Source organism: Apteryx mantelli, chromosome 23 (genome assembly GCF_036417845.1).
Source record: "Apteryx mantelli isolate bAptMan1 chromosome 23, bAptMan1.hap1, whole genome shotgun sequence".
Taxonomy (NCBI): domain Eukaryota; kingdom Metazoa; phylum Chordata; class Aves; order Apterygiformes; family Apterygidae; genus Apteryx; species Apteryx mantelli.
In genome coordinates this window covers 3,878,677-3,893,881 of record NC_090000.1, presented here as the reverse complement: position 1 = coordinate 3,893,881, position 15,205 = coordinate 3,878,677, and the positions used below count along the sequence as shown (strand labels likewise).

The following is a 15,205-nucleotide window of genomic DNA, read 5'->3' as shown; positions in this document are numbered from 1 at the left end:
CTTCCAATTGCTAATACAAGCTTATCGCCCACATGCTTAAGTTAAACAACAAACTTATGGCCAAAGCCCAAGTAGAGAGTCTCAATTTCTTCACGATAATCAGCTAGTATCTTAATTAAGGATTAGGTGTGAAGGCACTCCAATAAGAAGACCATATGAGCACACAGATTGATAACTGATGAGTGAACAGACTAAGTGCTTTCACTGTTGGCAATAACTGAAGTTCATTTGATAGAAGTAATGCTCTTCCTCACTTTTATGGCAACTTTCCCACTGCCTGGATCTGAGTCACAGCTACCACAAATGGAATATTAACGTGCTCTTCAAAGACACTCTAATTTGCATCTCTCAGCTCTGAGAAAGATTTTGGCATCCATCTTTCTTTGCCTCATAACAGGGAGTATGCCAGGAAAAAAAAAAAAAAACATGTTGGAAAAAAAGCCCAAACCCATGGTATTTCTTTCCTAGCCCCTAACTGAAGACCAATATAGTATGCTTCCTCAGGGTTGGTGTGTACTTAAAAGCCTATGCTAGTAATACACAACATGACTGAGACACAGTACATACGAATAATATGCAGGAGAGCACAAACTCAAAAAAAGCTGTACAGGAAAAAAAACACAAACCAAAAGGTATAGAAGAAAAGATGTGGAGCTGTTCAATACTCACATCAGCAATGTCACTGTTTGGTCGGGAGCTGTCACCACTGTAATCTAGTTTGCTCAGACCATCCCCGCTCTCTGTCTCCACTTCAGTGATCTGCAGCGATTCTGTCACAGATCTAGAGGACAAAACTCCATCCTAAAAAGATAAAGTAAGTTGGGGGACAGCACAAAGCAAGTAGAATATTTCAAGAGACATTAGCTCTTTCAAAAACTGCATAGTTCACATTATGTGTGAAACTGTCTTTGTATATCCAAAAGAGGCTGCAATGTTTTTTGAAGAGAAGACAAAAGCAAGTCCACCAAGTTTTCAGGACCTCAAATGCAGAAGGAAAAGGGGAAAAATAATTTCACTTATATATATATATTAAAAAAAAAAAAAAAACTGTTTTAAGCTTCCAGTTATACATTCTTCACTGTAAGAATGACTTCACAGGTTTCTTTTAAGTTGTATTGACAGACAGACTAATAAACACAACATAATTTGCATTTACTGCTTTAAAAGCAGTTTCTCAAGGAACGTTCAGAAATCCACTGTAACATCTACTTCAAATACTGACATTGCATTCTATTGCATGATAGCTTCTGCAAGCCTAATTACAAGTCAGAGCTCTAGAGGGTGCAATCTGCCTGTGGAAACACAGAAGAGCTTGGTAGGGAATTCCTGCTTGCCCAGAATACCATCATCCCCTAAGAATTTTCACCTGGAACATACTGCAGAGAAGCCTGACACATTCTGTTACCTGAGTACAGCCTGTGGCTTTGGACAACTGCTCTTGCAGTTGAGGAATGTGCTTCTTGGTTTCCTGTATCTCTTTGAGCAGTCGTGAGGTGGGCGATCGGCTATACTCTTCTTGCAGAGACTGAAAAATAATTTTATGAACTTTCATTCAATTAAATATTTCCTCACTATCAAAACTTAGATCTACAACCTATGACTAATCTTCATTCCATTAACACATCTGAAATCGTAAATAGCACATCTGCACACCTACTGTTATATTAAGTAGACGCTACAGAACATCTTTTTTATATAGCCCTTCTTGCTTTCCTGTGCAATATGAAAATACGCACATTCTCAAGGTTTATTCAAGTAAATCACAGCCACATTGAGCATACACCTGAAGGCACAAAAACTCAGTGTCACTAAGAACTGCCACATAGATTATAGCTACTAGTGAGAACTGACTCTCAGTGAGACAGAAAGATGTTTATGTGCCCTAGCATTAGACCAGATTGAGGGATGCATACATTTAAGAAACTTCCCACAATTTTTTTCCTACCCTGTCATGGATTAAAAACTCAACAGACCATCAGTAAGAGTGATCAGATGCCTCTGATGTTAGGCCAGTACACAACAAAGCTAAACTGGAACATAAGCTATGCAAGGAAATGAGGATGCTACTAACTAGTGATGCAACAGCCTGTCTTTGCATTTACATCACCCCCTTCCCTTTCCTCCATCCCTCCTGAACATATGCAACTCCAGTACCTGCAGCCGTTCCTGCTCTTTCTGTAGCATCTTTTTCAGAATCTCCACTTTCTGGTTGTGGACAATATTGTTCTCCTCCTAGGAAATAGGGAGAAATTAGAGAGTCAGTTTTTTTGGTGGAGCTGGGAATAGGGAAGGAAGACAGGGAAATGGATATGCCCATTTCTCATGTACTTCCTGAACATGGTCACTGAAAAGCCGTACAAGAAGTGATTCAAGTTTCTTCATGCCCTATCCTACATAGGATGTAACCACTCATTCCTACTTTTGAACATAGCTGTCAACACAAGAACAAAACAAACAACCCCCCCAGAATTGACGAGAAGTGTTTGTTTATTTACTTTCCTCACTCTTTGCCACATGTCTGTGTGCTTTACAGTCCAGTTGTTAGCAGAAGTTATGGCATGACTGGCCTGGACCAGGCATTGTGAAAGCTCACATAATGCCAATTCTGGCAGTATATCTCAAAGACAACCTGTGAACAACCCTCAGCTGCCTTTGCATTATCTCATATGGGACAGAATATTTACTCGCAAGATGTTTTTTCTCCATGTGGCTAAATGCCCACTGGGTGGCAGGACAAAAATTCCAAATCCAATTTGTGATTTGTGCAAGAAGAACAAAACAATTCCTTTGAGAGAAAATACATGACTACATTTTTTCCACTGCTAAACTGGTTCTTTGGAAAGAGCACTTTAAATCTTACCCCCATAAGTACTGGGCTAGTAATCCTTTCTGCATTTCCTGATGTGCCAGGCGAATGGGGAGATGTCATGACGGGAGACATATGCCCAAATGCTGCCAAATCCACTTCAGAATCAGCTAATGGAATTTGGGGAGACCCTGGTGGGCGCCCCTGAACAGTGAGAGCTACATAGGAACCCGCTGCAGGGAGAACAAGAACAATCCACACTTCAGACACACTTGCACATTTCTACGGTTGGCATTTACTCTCCCCCAAGAGACAAGACTCAGACCATTCTTCACCTCTTTATTCTTCACACCAGAGAACCTGAGAGCACTGTCAGCTCTACTGCAGAGATCTCCATTTAAATTTCAGATAATCCAATGCCTTTCATCATAATCATCCCTAATGAAAGCACACAGTGCAATTTCTAGTCCACCAAGTTTAAGCATTAACCATATACATGTGCTGATACCAAAGATTAAACTGTGCTAGTTTGGAATGAACCAGTAACAAACTTTCTCCTGTACAAGAAAATAAACCAAGAATTCACTTTCTTTGGAAATGCCAGTAATCTGCAGACATCGTACAGGAGACTGTTTTAACAGTGCATGAATAACTATAGTATTGAAGTTAGAATCAAAACAAGGGAAGATGTACGGGCAAGGGTCAAAGGTAACTTCAAACATCAATCAAAGGAGAAACTGCAGAAGCTGCATCAGCTCAAGTCTGAGATGTCAAAATTACCTGAAATTTCACTTTACTGCATCTTTCTCATACATATCCCGCATCTCTCAGATCAGTTGTACAGCAATCAACAACATAGCTAGACTTTGCCCTTGCCACTTGATAGCTGAATCAATCATTGGTCTTTTAGAAATATCTCTTTCATGCTTTAAAGGAAAACAGTGACAAAAAAAAAAATAGTAGTCTGCCTTTACTTACACTTGATCAGCTTTACCACCTCCAAATGGTTTGAGTGTGTTACTAGAGTGCCATTCACCTGGGAGAAGGGGGATAAAAAGCAGTGTTTAACTGTTGATTTCCAATCGAGGCAGAAATTTTTCTGGGTACCACATGCTATACAACAAGCAATGAAATAGAGTGAGGAACAAGTAAAGAGATCTCTCTCCCCTCCCTTCCCCCCCCATTACAATGTCTTTTTACACACTACCAAATAAAGAATTTCCCTCTAACAGTTAATCAGTTCTGTAGAAAGAAAACCATACACACATACCAAAACCACAACAAAAACAACAACAACAGAAAAATACCTCTAAGTGTGCAGAAAAATACTCAGACTAGCTAACTGAATTCATTCATTTATATACTTGGTTGAAATCCCAGCTCTATCTCTGTCAGCCATCATTTTGCAGCTGCGGTTTAGAGGGTCTTTTGAGTCACTGGCTTGATTTCTTAGCTGTTTGAGATTGAAAGAGAACACTGATCTGAAGCAGTTAGGGGAAAAATAACAATCAAAGGAGACTATTTATTTACAGGTAATTAGCAATACCTGTGCTCATCCCCACTGCCACCTCTTTTCTTGGTGAGATGTTTGAACTGCATAGGGTCCTAGACACACCAATAAGGTTCTAAAATGACAGTGTTCTCCACAACGAAACTAACATTCAGCACTGAGCTTCCAATGGTTATTGCACATCCCCAGAACAGGAAAAATTAAACCATCTGCTATCCCACAGGCTAATGCAAACACCAGTGCAGACATATCAATTACATTCTTTCAGTGGATTCATTTAAAACAAAGAGTCCATGTCCCTGATGTTTTGAATGCCCTTACCTTGATAATTCTATCACCTGTTTGCACTCCAGCCCGCATGGCTGCTCCATCTAGAGGGCAAGAAATAGTTAAGTTCCAATTTTAATAGAATCACTCAAAGCAAAAATGGTTTAAGCATTCTGTAGTTCCGTGCAAAATTACTTCCCATATTCACCCAAGCTTCCCCTTCCTCTATCAGATTAAGATCTAATGAGTATCTAGGCTACAGCAATTCTGTTCTCATTTTGCAGTAGATACATCAAGCCACAATCCCACAAGGTTACATGCGCTCATTTACTTCCCCTCAAGTGCAAGATGTCAGCTTCCAAACACATCAGACACAGGAGAGGGGATTCACTGTGTCCTGACAGTGCAATGCTGTCCTTGCACACCTATTCCGAAGTTGGTGATAGCTACAGCCATCCCATCCTTAAGAAAAGAATTTGCAGTCTTCTCCTCCAGCTCAGGCACGCGTTTCTTCGATTCACATGAAAACCCTGTAGGCTGCTCTCTGGCTAGCATATCTGGCATGTCTGCCTACCTTCTTTGACTGACTGCACGAAGACTGGATTGTCTCCACTGACTGTCAGCCCAAATCCATTTTCATCCCGTTGGATAACGACACACCGTTGAACAAGACCTGCATAAAAAGGTGGGGAAAGGGCAGAAGAAAGAGGGGGAGAGAAATACAAAGAGACACAAGCTAGGCATCAGTCCAAAACCTTATCCTCTGAGATAATCACAGAGCACTGAAAGAAACTGGTACAAGACAACAGAGGGGAAAAATATATGAAAGACAGAAACAGGGCATCAGTCCAGAAACAGATAGGAATGTCAGGACAGGTCAAGCTTATTGCTTCAGTTACACAAAACAGAGATATACAACAGCAGAGATGCAGACAGCTCTGGCACATCAGACACAACTTGAGGTAAAAGCAGCTTTTAAAGAAGAACAGCTATGTACATGAACCAATTTCCCTCTGTCTATATCAATAATTCTTCAAAGTATGGCATAGGGCTGTCATGTTCTAGCACACTATCAAAAACACAGAACAGTTTTTACAAGCTACTTTTAAAAAGTCACAAATATCTCAAATTAACAACAATGGGTTGGATTAAAACAGATTTATTAAATTGGGAAAAGTTTTCCCGATTCTCAACAAAAATTTAATCTCAGGGCACTTTCCATTCCAGACAAGAATATTCCACCAAACCAGAAGAGTAGCAGTGAAGAAGTACAAGCCACTTTCATTACACTTAACAAGCCTTCAGAAATCAGTATCATGCTTCCCACCGAGCTCTTGAAGTACAAGGCCAAAACCCTAGGAGTAACGAGTTCTAATCTGCTCCTCCTTTAACTTGCTGTGACATCAAAAGCAAATCATTTTGTTTCCTGGTGTTTGGACTACTCAGAATAGTGGGAACATAAATACTGTTGCAGACAAATGCATTCACTAGATGCAGCATTTTGAAAAGGTGGCCTGCTGTATATGTCTATTGTTTACCTGAAAATGGACTAAGGAAAAAAAAAAAAACCAAAGCCCCAGCATATTCTTTGCAGAAGGAGGCACTTTCCTAGGAGCATCTACAAAAGGCCTACCACAATGGAGCCCTTATCTTGAAAAGCAACTTCAGGAACTCTGCAAAATACGTCAAGGATGTTTTCTTATTTGCATAGCAGAACCCACTAGCTACTAAAGAGCTCCCCTATTTTTAACAACGTGCTTTGCTTCTTCATTTCCAAAGCCACATCAGGCAAAACCCTTACACCGGGGTCTTGAGAAGGAACAGTTTTCTTCCAAGATCAGATACCAAAACTGTAGCAGTTTCATTGAATATGCAGGGAGCAAAGGGAATTGTGAAGATGTTGCCCCAGCAAGACTGTCTTTTCTGGAACCATTTTTAAGGAATGAACTGTAAGAGAGTGTGGAGTCATATCCATGTCTTACATCACTCCTGCACCAATACAGCTCCCTTTACTTCTCTCAGGCAACTCCTAATGGAAATGAGGAGCCTCAAGTGAAAACACTGTCTGCCCAGTCAGCCCTGTTCTCCTCAAGCGTGGCATGTACGCAAATGGGCGTAGGAGTGGTGGAAAAGGCTGAATTCCAGCACATCAGCAGCAGTCTGAGCAGAGTATCATCTCCCAATAACTCCCTTTCCACTGATAAAGTAGAAGCAATTATGCTATACATAGCGATCGGCAATAAATTGACAGAAGGTGAAAGCAGACAGGGAAAAACAGCAGCTTTCACACATCCCTCTCCCTCTTGTACCTCCCATTTTTCTATATGACCAAGCTTCTTTAAGTCTCACTTCATAAGAATGATGCCTCAGGGTGGGGTGTGGGAACGAGAACATATGCTATTTCATAAAAACAGCTCGTTTTAAACTCCGCTGCCAGACGTACAGGTTTTATGAGTAAGACACTAACTAATCTTTTGACTCATAAGAACTTTCCTTGTTTAAAGGCACAGTATAGTCCTGCTTACTCATTGTTCTTGCACTGAATTTCCTTCTTTTCCAGAACCAATAGCCCTTGGATCTATTGCACTGGTAAGTGTTCTCCTTGAATGAACCCGATGCCATAGCAGAGGCAATGTATTAGGAAATGCAATATAAGCTGATATAATCTTAGGGAATATAATTTAAGTTCCAGGAATAATTACACTAAATGCTTTTCCACCACCAGTCTCAATTTCACTCAAGACCCCCTTTTAATTTTATAGAACAAACAACCTAACCAACAGAGAGACAACTGAAATTAGGACTATGTAAACCCAAATTAGTCAGTCATTGCCTTTTGCCAGTATTTGTTCACTTCATAAAAGAAGTAGGCACTTAACCCTTTCCCTAACACAATGCAAAAGGCTGGAATGAGGTCTACGTAGCCAGCTGTGAGGTACCATGCTTGATGGAGATACACAGCCACTTTACAGCAATTTTAATGAAGTTATTTGGAACTTTTCCGAATATAACACTATCACCTGCAGAACTAGATCAGCTTTGATAATGCTTCCTGGCTGGAGCAGATAGGCTAAAAAGAGTAAATCGTCCCATGTACTGTTTCACTCTGTTGTGAGAAAAAAGCAGCGCAGAACTGCCCTAAACTTGTCATTTGCTCACTTTTGTTCTTTAAGTAATCTACATCCAATCTGAAATCTGCCTAGTGGTTGAATTTTAAGAACATAGTAGCAGCATTTTCACAACCCATGTCTTGTACCTTGAACAGCTCATTAGACTCTCTGGAATGGACTTAAAGGAAAGCCGCAAACCACTGAGAGCCCAGCAATGACATGCAACGTAAGTTTTCAACAGCTGTTACTGTCATGCCTTGATTAACTCGAGTACGTACAGGAAGCCTAACATTAGGCTACTGACTGAAATGTAGCAACTTCCCCCACTCTAAGTTAAGTCTATGAATTTGGCGCAAGACTAAAGTGCAAAAATCATCTCAAACCCAAGTTAGTAAGTGGCAATCAGCTCTTCATTCATGTTTTTTGCTTTTGTGTTCCAATTCTTAGTGTTCCTTAAAAGGAAACCATAAGCCACTCATTTTGAAAGATCTTACCATAATATTCCATTTTTCCAGCTGAAGCTTAGTAAAGATTACAAGGTCTATTGAACTCATTATTGGCAATACTGAACATCAAATCAATACTCATCTTATTCCCACATTCATTTTCACGTGAAAACATCCCAATGGCAAGAAATTATCAGACGCCACTGTAATTATGTTTTAAGTATGCAAAATCACACTACATATTCATATTTCAAGTGGATACTTAAAATTTGGGGGGTCAGGGGGGAAAATCTTAAAAATCCCCTTTCATCTTCATGCATATTAGAATTCCCCAAACTCACTGGTATTGCTTCAGGCCAAGAACACAGTCAGACAAATAACTGTATGCTCTAGTTAAGCAGGTTTGAAATTAGAAATGAAAGCAGTTAGAAATTATCAGCCTCAGAAAAAAGGAATTACAAGAAAAGCTAAGACAATCAACTCTTCAATAGGTGGCACTATTCCCTCTGAGACATTGTGGCCCAGTTCTCCACCCCTGTTACAAGTGTGCCTTTTGGACAACAGGAAAGGGCAAAGTCCTAATTTCTCAAGGTCACTGATATTCCATGGTAAAAATGATGATCTCAACCAGTTTTGACAGACACATTTTGAATATGCAAAAGCTTCTTTAGTTACAAAATTTTCTCTTCTCTTCTTCTACCGATCCTAAATATTTTGAAGCTGTTCAATAAAACACGAAATTTTATTTCCCTAGCAGTGCATAACAAACAGCGCAGGAGTTCATTCTGAAAACCTGACTCCAAAGACAGAATGGAGACATGAATTACATCTCCCATAATATAATGTAGCTTTTCCTCTGATCAAACTGTGTGGGACACTGCATGGAAGGAGACTTCTGAACTATAACCTCCCTGAAGGCATTAAGCCACAATGGGAAACTGCAATTTAATATAGAAGTGATTTGAAATGAATCATTCAATAAACAAAAACATACTCTTTGGGGTTTTGAGAATGTCCAAATGTTTCACTTTGGTTGGGAAGCTTTGATGTTTCTATAAAATATTTCAGAATCCCCACTCCACAAAATAAATAAAATGAAACTATCAGCTTTCATAATGAAAGCTTCTCATAGGATGAAATTCTGAATTTCACTTAATTCTAGTTATTAACACGGTCTTCATACCAAATGCCATATTAGCAGCATTCTTCAGATTCCTTCACTAACCCGGTAACAGAAGTCACGTAAACTCAGAGCAAAATGGACACTATTTGAAATTAGTGCAGTACATAATGTTTTGATAAAATTGTTAATAACAATGGCACTGAAAACCATTCATAATGCAAGGCTTGGTAACCTTTCTAGAAACAAAGAACAATGTATTTTAACCATTATAAATAGTCCTATCTGCTCCCATGGAAACAACACATTCAGTCCCTGTGGTCGAGTGCCCCTTGCACTCCAAGCCGTTTCTGGCTATTATAAGGGTAGTGATGAGGGGGTCCCAAGAGTCCTTTTAAAAGACTGCAAAGATGGTGGCCACAACACAAAGACACAAGGCTGGGAAGAACTGCAAGAAACAAAACAGGAAGAGTAAAGAAAGATTCTCTAGGATTCAATTTTAAAGCAAGTGAACAGGGACAAAATCCAGATTTTCAACACAAAAAAAGAAAAAGCCTGTCCCAAAGGTGGACGGAATATGTGCAAGAGTATGCATCAAGTCTAGCCTAACTTTGGGGCCTGAAACAGGTCACAGTATTAAATATAAAGAAAGGTATCTTTGGAGAGCAACTAAGTAATGGGGAAGGGGGAAGGGTAACTGATAACTCACGTACCACCCCAAAAGCTAGTTTCAGTTTTAAATTTGTTTCAATGACAGAAAAAACCAATATTGTGGAAGGTTATGGCACCAATTAGTAAATTATAGCAGGTCTAAAATTAAAATCAATCTCTCCCCTGATCATCTAGACTTTGTTGAGTGCACAGATATGAGATGGTTGGATTTATGAAGGAAAATTCACACTAAAGTTTGATATCACTATAAATCAAATTCTGTATATCAGAGTAATTTTTCTACCTAACTACCCTCCCCCAAGCCACTCACGTACTTCAAGAAATTCTGGCCTTAATTAAAAATTTCAAGAGGTAAGAACAAACACGTACATAAGCCACACCTCATTTTCCTGTAGTCATTCAAGAATTTTCTATTATTCAGTTTCCAATGGCAAGCCAAAGAAAAAGCCAGTTAACGTCCAGTCACCAGCAAGAAAAATATCAGTATGGTAGTTCTACTTGTACGTTTTTAAATAGTTTGGTCCCATCCAAAGCAAACAGCAGACTTCTGTACACATACCACAGAACTTGGGAAAAACAGAGGGAAGAGACAAAAGGCTGAGCAAGGTCTAACGTAGAAAAGGCCACTGGAAAGGAAGGATGAGTGGAAACTGTTCCCATAGATCCTGGACATGGATAGAGCATCTGCAGGAAACTTTGGGGGAAGTAAAGGCTTAAGTTAGGAAGTCGTGTTTCTTTCTACCATACATGAAAATCCAGGACACTGCACAGACTGAGGGAGAAGTATAAACACAGATACATTCCATTAAGCATACCAAATGTTTCCTGTAATTAACCTGGAACAGCCTGACAGCACCTCCAGTACATTATGGGTAGGCAACATGAGGCAAAAATTAATGAAGGTTTAAAACACAGCGATCTAGTCAATCTGGCTGCGCTGTCACAAACCACCATTCACCTAGCTAGGGGAAGAACCGGTCACAACATAAGCTTGTCAGAAGCCCCACCCCAAAATATATGCTTTTCAAGCAGGTCATTTCCTTGCTCAGTCTTTCGGAGCATGGGAGAAAGACATACAAGCTACAGCAGAGCAGGTGTCTTTAAGCTGGGTTTCCAGCTCTACTGAAGCAAATCAAGGCACACTCAAAACCCGCTTACCATCTCTGAGGAACAGCGTCTCATACCTTAGGAACATGACTGTGTCATGTTATTACTTCCTTTTCTTTATTTTCTTTATTTTTTTAATATAAGAAATATTTGTGAATCAGAATTCCGGGGAAAGTTGAAATCTCACTTTCACAGAAGGAATAAGCTATGCCCCTGCAAATTGCACCAACTGAAAATTTTTTGCTAACTTACATATGCTGCTTTAGAAGGAAATGTTTGGGGGATTTTTGCTTTTTCACGTTCCTTATGACGCGAGCTATGATAGCATGTTTTTGTATTATATAGATGTTTAAGAAGTTGGATCACAGCCATAAGCACCCACTAGTTTTATTCTTGTAGAATATGGAAGTTGATACTGGAAGAGCCACTGATTTTTATCACTCTGTCCATAAGTCAGTAGGAAGATATGCAGCAAGAAAATTCTCAGCAGAGAAAATCAGAAACAGAAAGTATCACAGACTATTTTAAATATCAGGAAAGAAAAGACAAAGGAAGCCAGCCCACTGACTGGAGTCAAAACACAGCTGGACATACATGTTTAGAAACGTGAAATGTAGCAGTACCACCCAGATTCAGACTAGGTCTTAAAAAGGGTCTTAAAAGCCGGTAGGATTCAAAAGACCACTTTGCTGCATTTTTTTGAAATTATCTAGACATATGGTTTTTCAGTTCCATGAACATTCAAAGGAACTGACATAAGATTCTCTACAAGTAATGCAAAGAGATGAATCGCCAGCTCATCCAGATTGACCTCCACAGTTACAGAAAGACACAGACTTTTCTACAATCACAAAAACTCTTCTGGAGTCCAGTATGAGCTGTGTCTTCATACACTGCCAAGAATATTTGGTGGCACAAGATCAAGAAGAAGAGCAGCCCCAGCAAGTTTCCCAAACTACGAACAGAGAACAGGAGACTATAGATGACAGCCTGTGCTTGTCACATATGAGTTAGTTTCCAGGCACTGAAGAACTACAAGCTGATACAGTGAAGCAACATTTAAACCCGGCTTCCCGCTCCCTGCTGCAGAGCCAACCATGCAGATCAGGTAAAGGGTAAAAGCCTTGGGCGCACAGACAGAAAGCATCGAGCAGACTGCAAAGGTGCAAGGATGCAGCAGCTGCTTTAGCTTACCATACGTCTCGGATCTACTCTCCTCCGAACTAGACTTTGTCTTCTTGGAGGAGCTATCTGCACGAGAGCAGGAGAAAAGGAGAGAGAGATATAGAAAATATGGAGACCAAACATGAGAAAAAAAAAACTTCATGAAAAACATAGACTGATTTATTAGGTTAAATCGTGCAAAACACAAATAAGATGTGAACAAAACATAGGTGAAACACTTGGAATAAGGTGTGAATAATTCAAGCATGAAGACACAGGTAATACCACAAAGTATCTACTACAAAATCTAAAACATAATAAAACAAGTTCTCTGCTATGCCAGTAAGTGAACTACAGAAAACACTTCGGATAAAACAGAAACTCTGTGACATTTATCTCCAGAGTAAATATCAAACACGTGCATAGTAGTTCAGCATTCTGAATTCACCCCTTAGAAAAAAAGGAATTTTATGAAGGCTACAGTGGAGAGTTCATCCACCAGACCTGGTAGCAAGCATCATGGCAGGTAACAGTTCTCAAAAAACAGAATTACTTTTATCAAGTTAAGACTGGAGAATTTCTAAGCTTGCTTCTGAAAAAAACAAATTCTCTCTGCAGGATAGGTTCATAGTCTGAGACCTTCTCCCACCTAACCCAACCTGAAATAATTCTACATTACCTATTCCCAAGGACAAAGGAAAAGACAACAACAACAACTAATTTAGATTCTCTCTCCTATAGGATTTTTTTTTTCATAAACAGATTTTAAAAGTCCATTTTAATTATTTTGTGCACACTAGGAAGGAGTCATGCAGCTAGTGGCAGGAAACATTAAAGAACAGGATGGTTTATAAACACAAGTTTGAACTACCTTGTGCACAAACACATTCTACAAGTTCTACAACCTTTAGATTCAACTCTCATCTCTTCCACAAGCCCCAGGGGAATGACTGGACTAAACAGCAGAATGCACAGACATGAAAAACACAGATCGCACGGGGCCAGGAGGCTCAGACAAGAGTCTGTCATGCATTTCATGAACATACACAGTAGTCACTGAGTTAGTGTTTCAGAGAGAGAAGGAAGAATCCCTGCATGCATCCTCATTTCCTAGACAGCAGTGCACAGGCTGACCAAGTTAACCCAGATTTCACAAAAGATTAAAAAAAATTGGATAGCATATCCTTTAAAAAAACCTAAGTTTATTTTAAAATATATCATGTTTGAAAGTACAGATTTACTTCAGAAGTGACAAAGAGGGTTCAAAATCTCCTGAAGCTCAGAAAGCCCCCCCCAAACAATACCAGTCCCAGTTGACACTAAGAACTCTACCTTACACTTTTTCCACTACTAAATCTTCCAAAAGAGCCAACTAATTACAATATTTGCCAACTGAAATTTCAGACTATTTTTTTTGAAATAGGAAGTGGCTACAACTATTCACTGATAGCACTAATATAGATTTATTCTTGCACAGTTAACAGCCACTTTGTAGTGTTTGTGTTTAAAAGCAAGTCCATATTCATTTCAGTGCCTGGATGACTCAAAAAAGGCTTTGCAATCACAGAGCACAACACAACTCTTGAAAATCACACTCATTAACACATCAGAACCCTTCTTATCCCAATCCCGAGTACCTTTCAAACTGAAGTCTAGATTTTCATCTGTGAAGTTTTAAGACTTTACCTGTAGGATCAAAGTCGTGTGTACTACTGCAGCGTTCAACCTTCTGCTTCTTGTCAGCTGGAGACTCTCTGCTCAGAATGCTGCCATGTCTGCGTCAAACCAAAGAAGACCATCCTGACTACTGTACTGCAAAAGCAATGCTTAACTAGAGATTTCTTCATAAATAAGCTTAAGTAATTCCATTTGCTAACAAGGAACTTGGATAACAAAAATGTATACGTTAAGTTCACCTCAAAATTTATTCCCGATCAGACTGAATTTCAAGAGGAAAAATTATCTCCCTCAGAATATTTAAAAGTGTATCTGGCTTCTAGGAACAGTTTCTTTAGCCTTTCAGATTAGTAGGAGCACACATACTCTCATTCAAAAGCTGGTGATGATTTATTTTAAAAGCAATATAAATTTAAATGACATAAAACTGAAAAAACCTCCTCAAATCTTCCTTAATTCCACCTCCTCTCCCAGCAAGCCTTAAATCTCTTTGTATGCAAAAATTAAAGATTAAGGACAAAATCCCCCCTGAAGGAAGTGTCTGTACATCATGCACCAATCTAGGGTCACTTTCTCTGGCCATCTCAAATTCCAGATTAAACCAGCCAGTGCACATAACAAATGCAAATGGTAACGCTATGCCATGCACTTTAAGTATGTCAACCAACCATATTTGGGGCACCCAGTCCTGATCCGGATACTTAATTTCCTCACATTGGTAATGGATCCTGCTACCTAGATATCCGAACCTATATTTTCCTTTTAAAAGTACTCCTTCCTCAAAAAGGCCGTATCATAATTTGCAATACAGATAAGCTGTAAAACTTCAGTAACTCACCTTGTAGGTTTTTTGAGAGGAAACCTGGAAAGAAGAAATAACATAAGTTTAATGAACTCTTCTTTTTGGTTCTCAATATTATGCTTGATTATCAACATTTATGCTTAAATACAAATAGACATTTTATATTTCCATAATGCCCTAACAAGAGAATAACCAAGACTTTTTTGTTCTTATACTTCAGCCAATTATTAGTCCATTACAGCTGATTCAAAGTAAAGAATTACTATGAATATGGCTAAAGTCTCAAACAGAAGCAAGAGCAAAAGCAGAACTGGAGCTCTCAAATCCACCATCTAACAGGTCTTTCTTTTTCCTTAGTGTAACAGCTCATGGATCATCTTTCTCTCGTAAGAAGTAGTTCCATATGCTAAGAATCAATGTAGTTTGATTGCTTTGTCCTATTGATGGATTTATTACCTGGTGTGTAAATTTTAACTGCAAATTCTCCTACAGCTGAGACATTCCAATTATCTCTCTCCTATGCG

General features: G+C 39.3%; 1 protein-coding gene across 2 annotated transcripts in view; it reads right to left on the bottom strand.

Annotated features, from left to right (window-relative positions):
• ARHGEF12 (Rho guanine nucleotide exchange factor 12) overlaps window positions 1-15,205 on the bottom strand; it is an 81,784-nt gene that overhangs the window by 34,436 nt on the left and 32,143 nt on the right. The window contains exons 2-11 of one of the 2 annotated variants that reach the window (XM_013946662.2): window positions 14,718-14,741; window positions 13,889-13,977; window positions 12,233-12,289; window positions 5,158-5,256; window positions 4,638-4,687; window positions 3,785-3,842; window positions 2,861-3,039; window positions 2,155-2,232; window positions 1,406-1,525; window positions 670-801 (exon numbers count right to left, since the gene is read on the bottom strand). In XM_013946662.2, coding sequence (XP_013802116.2) covers window positions 670-801; window positions 1,406-1,525; window positions 2,155-2,232; window positions 2,861-3,039; window positions 3,785-3,842; window positions 4,638-4,687; window positions 5,158-5,256; window positions 12,233-12,289; window positions 13,889-13,977; window positions 14,718-14,741 — 886 coding nt within the window. The remainder of the gene's footprint in view (window positions 1-669; window positions 802-1,405; window positions 1,526-2,154; window positions 2,233-2,860; window positions 3,040-3,784; window positions 3,843-4,637; window positions 4,688-5,157; window positions 5,257-12,232; window positions 12,290-13,888; window positions 13,978-14,717; window positions 14,742-15,205) is intronic. The other variant, XM_067310301.1, reaches the window with a different exon arrangement.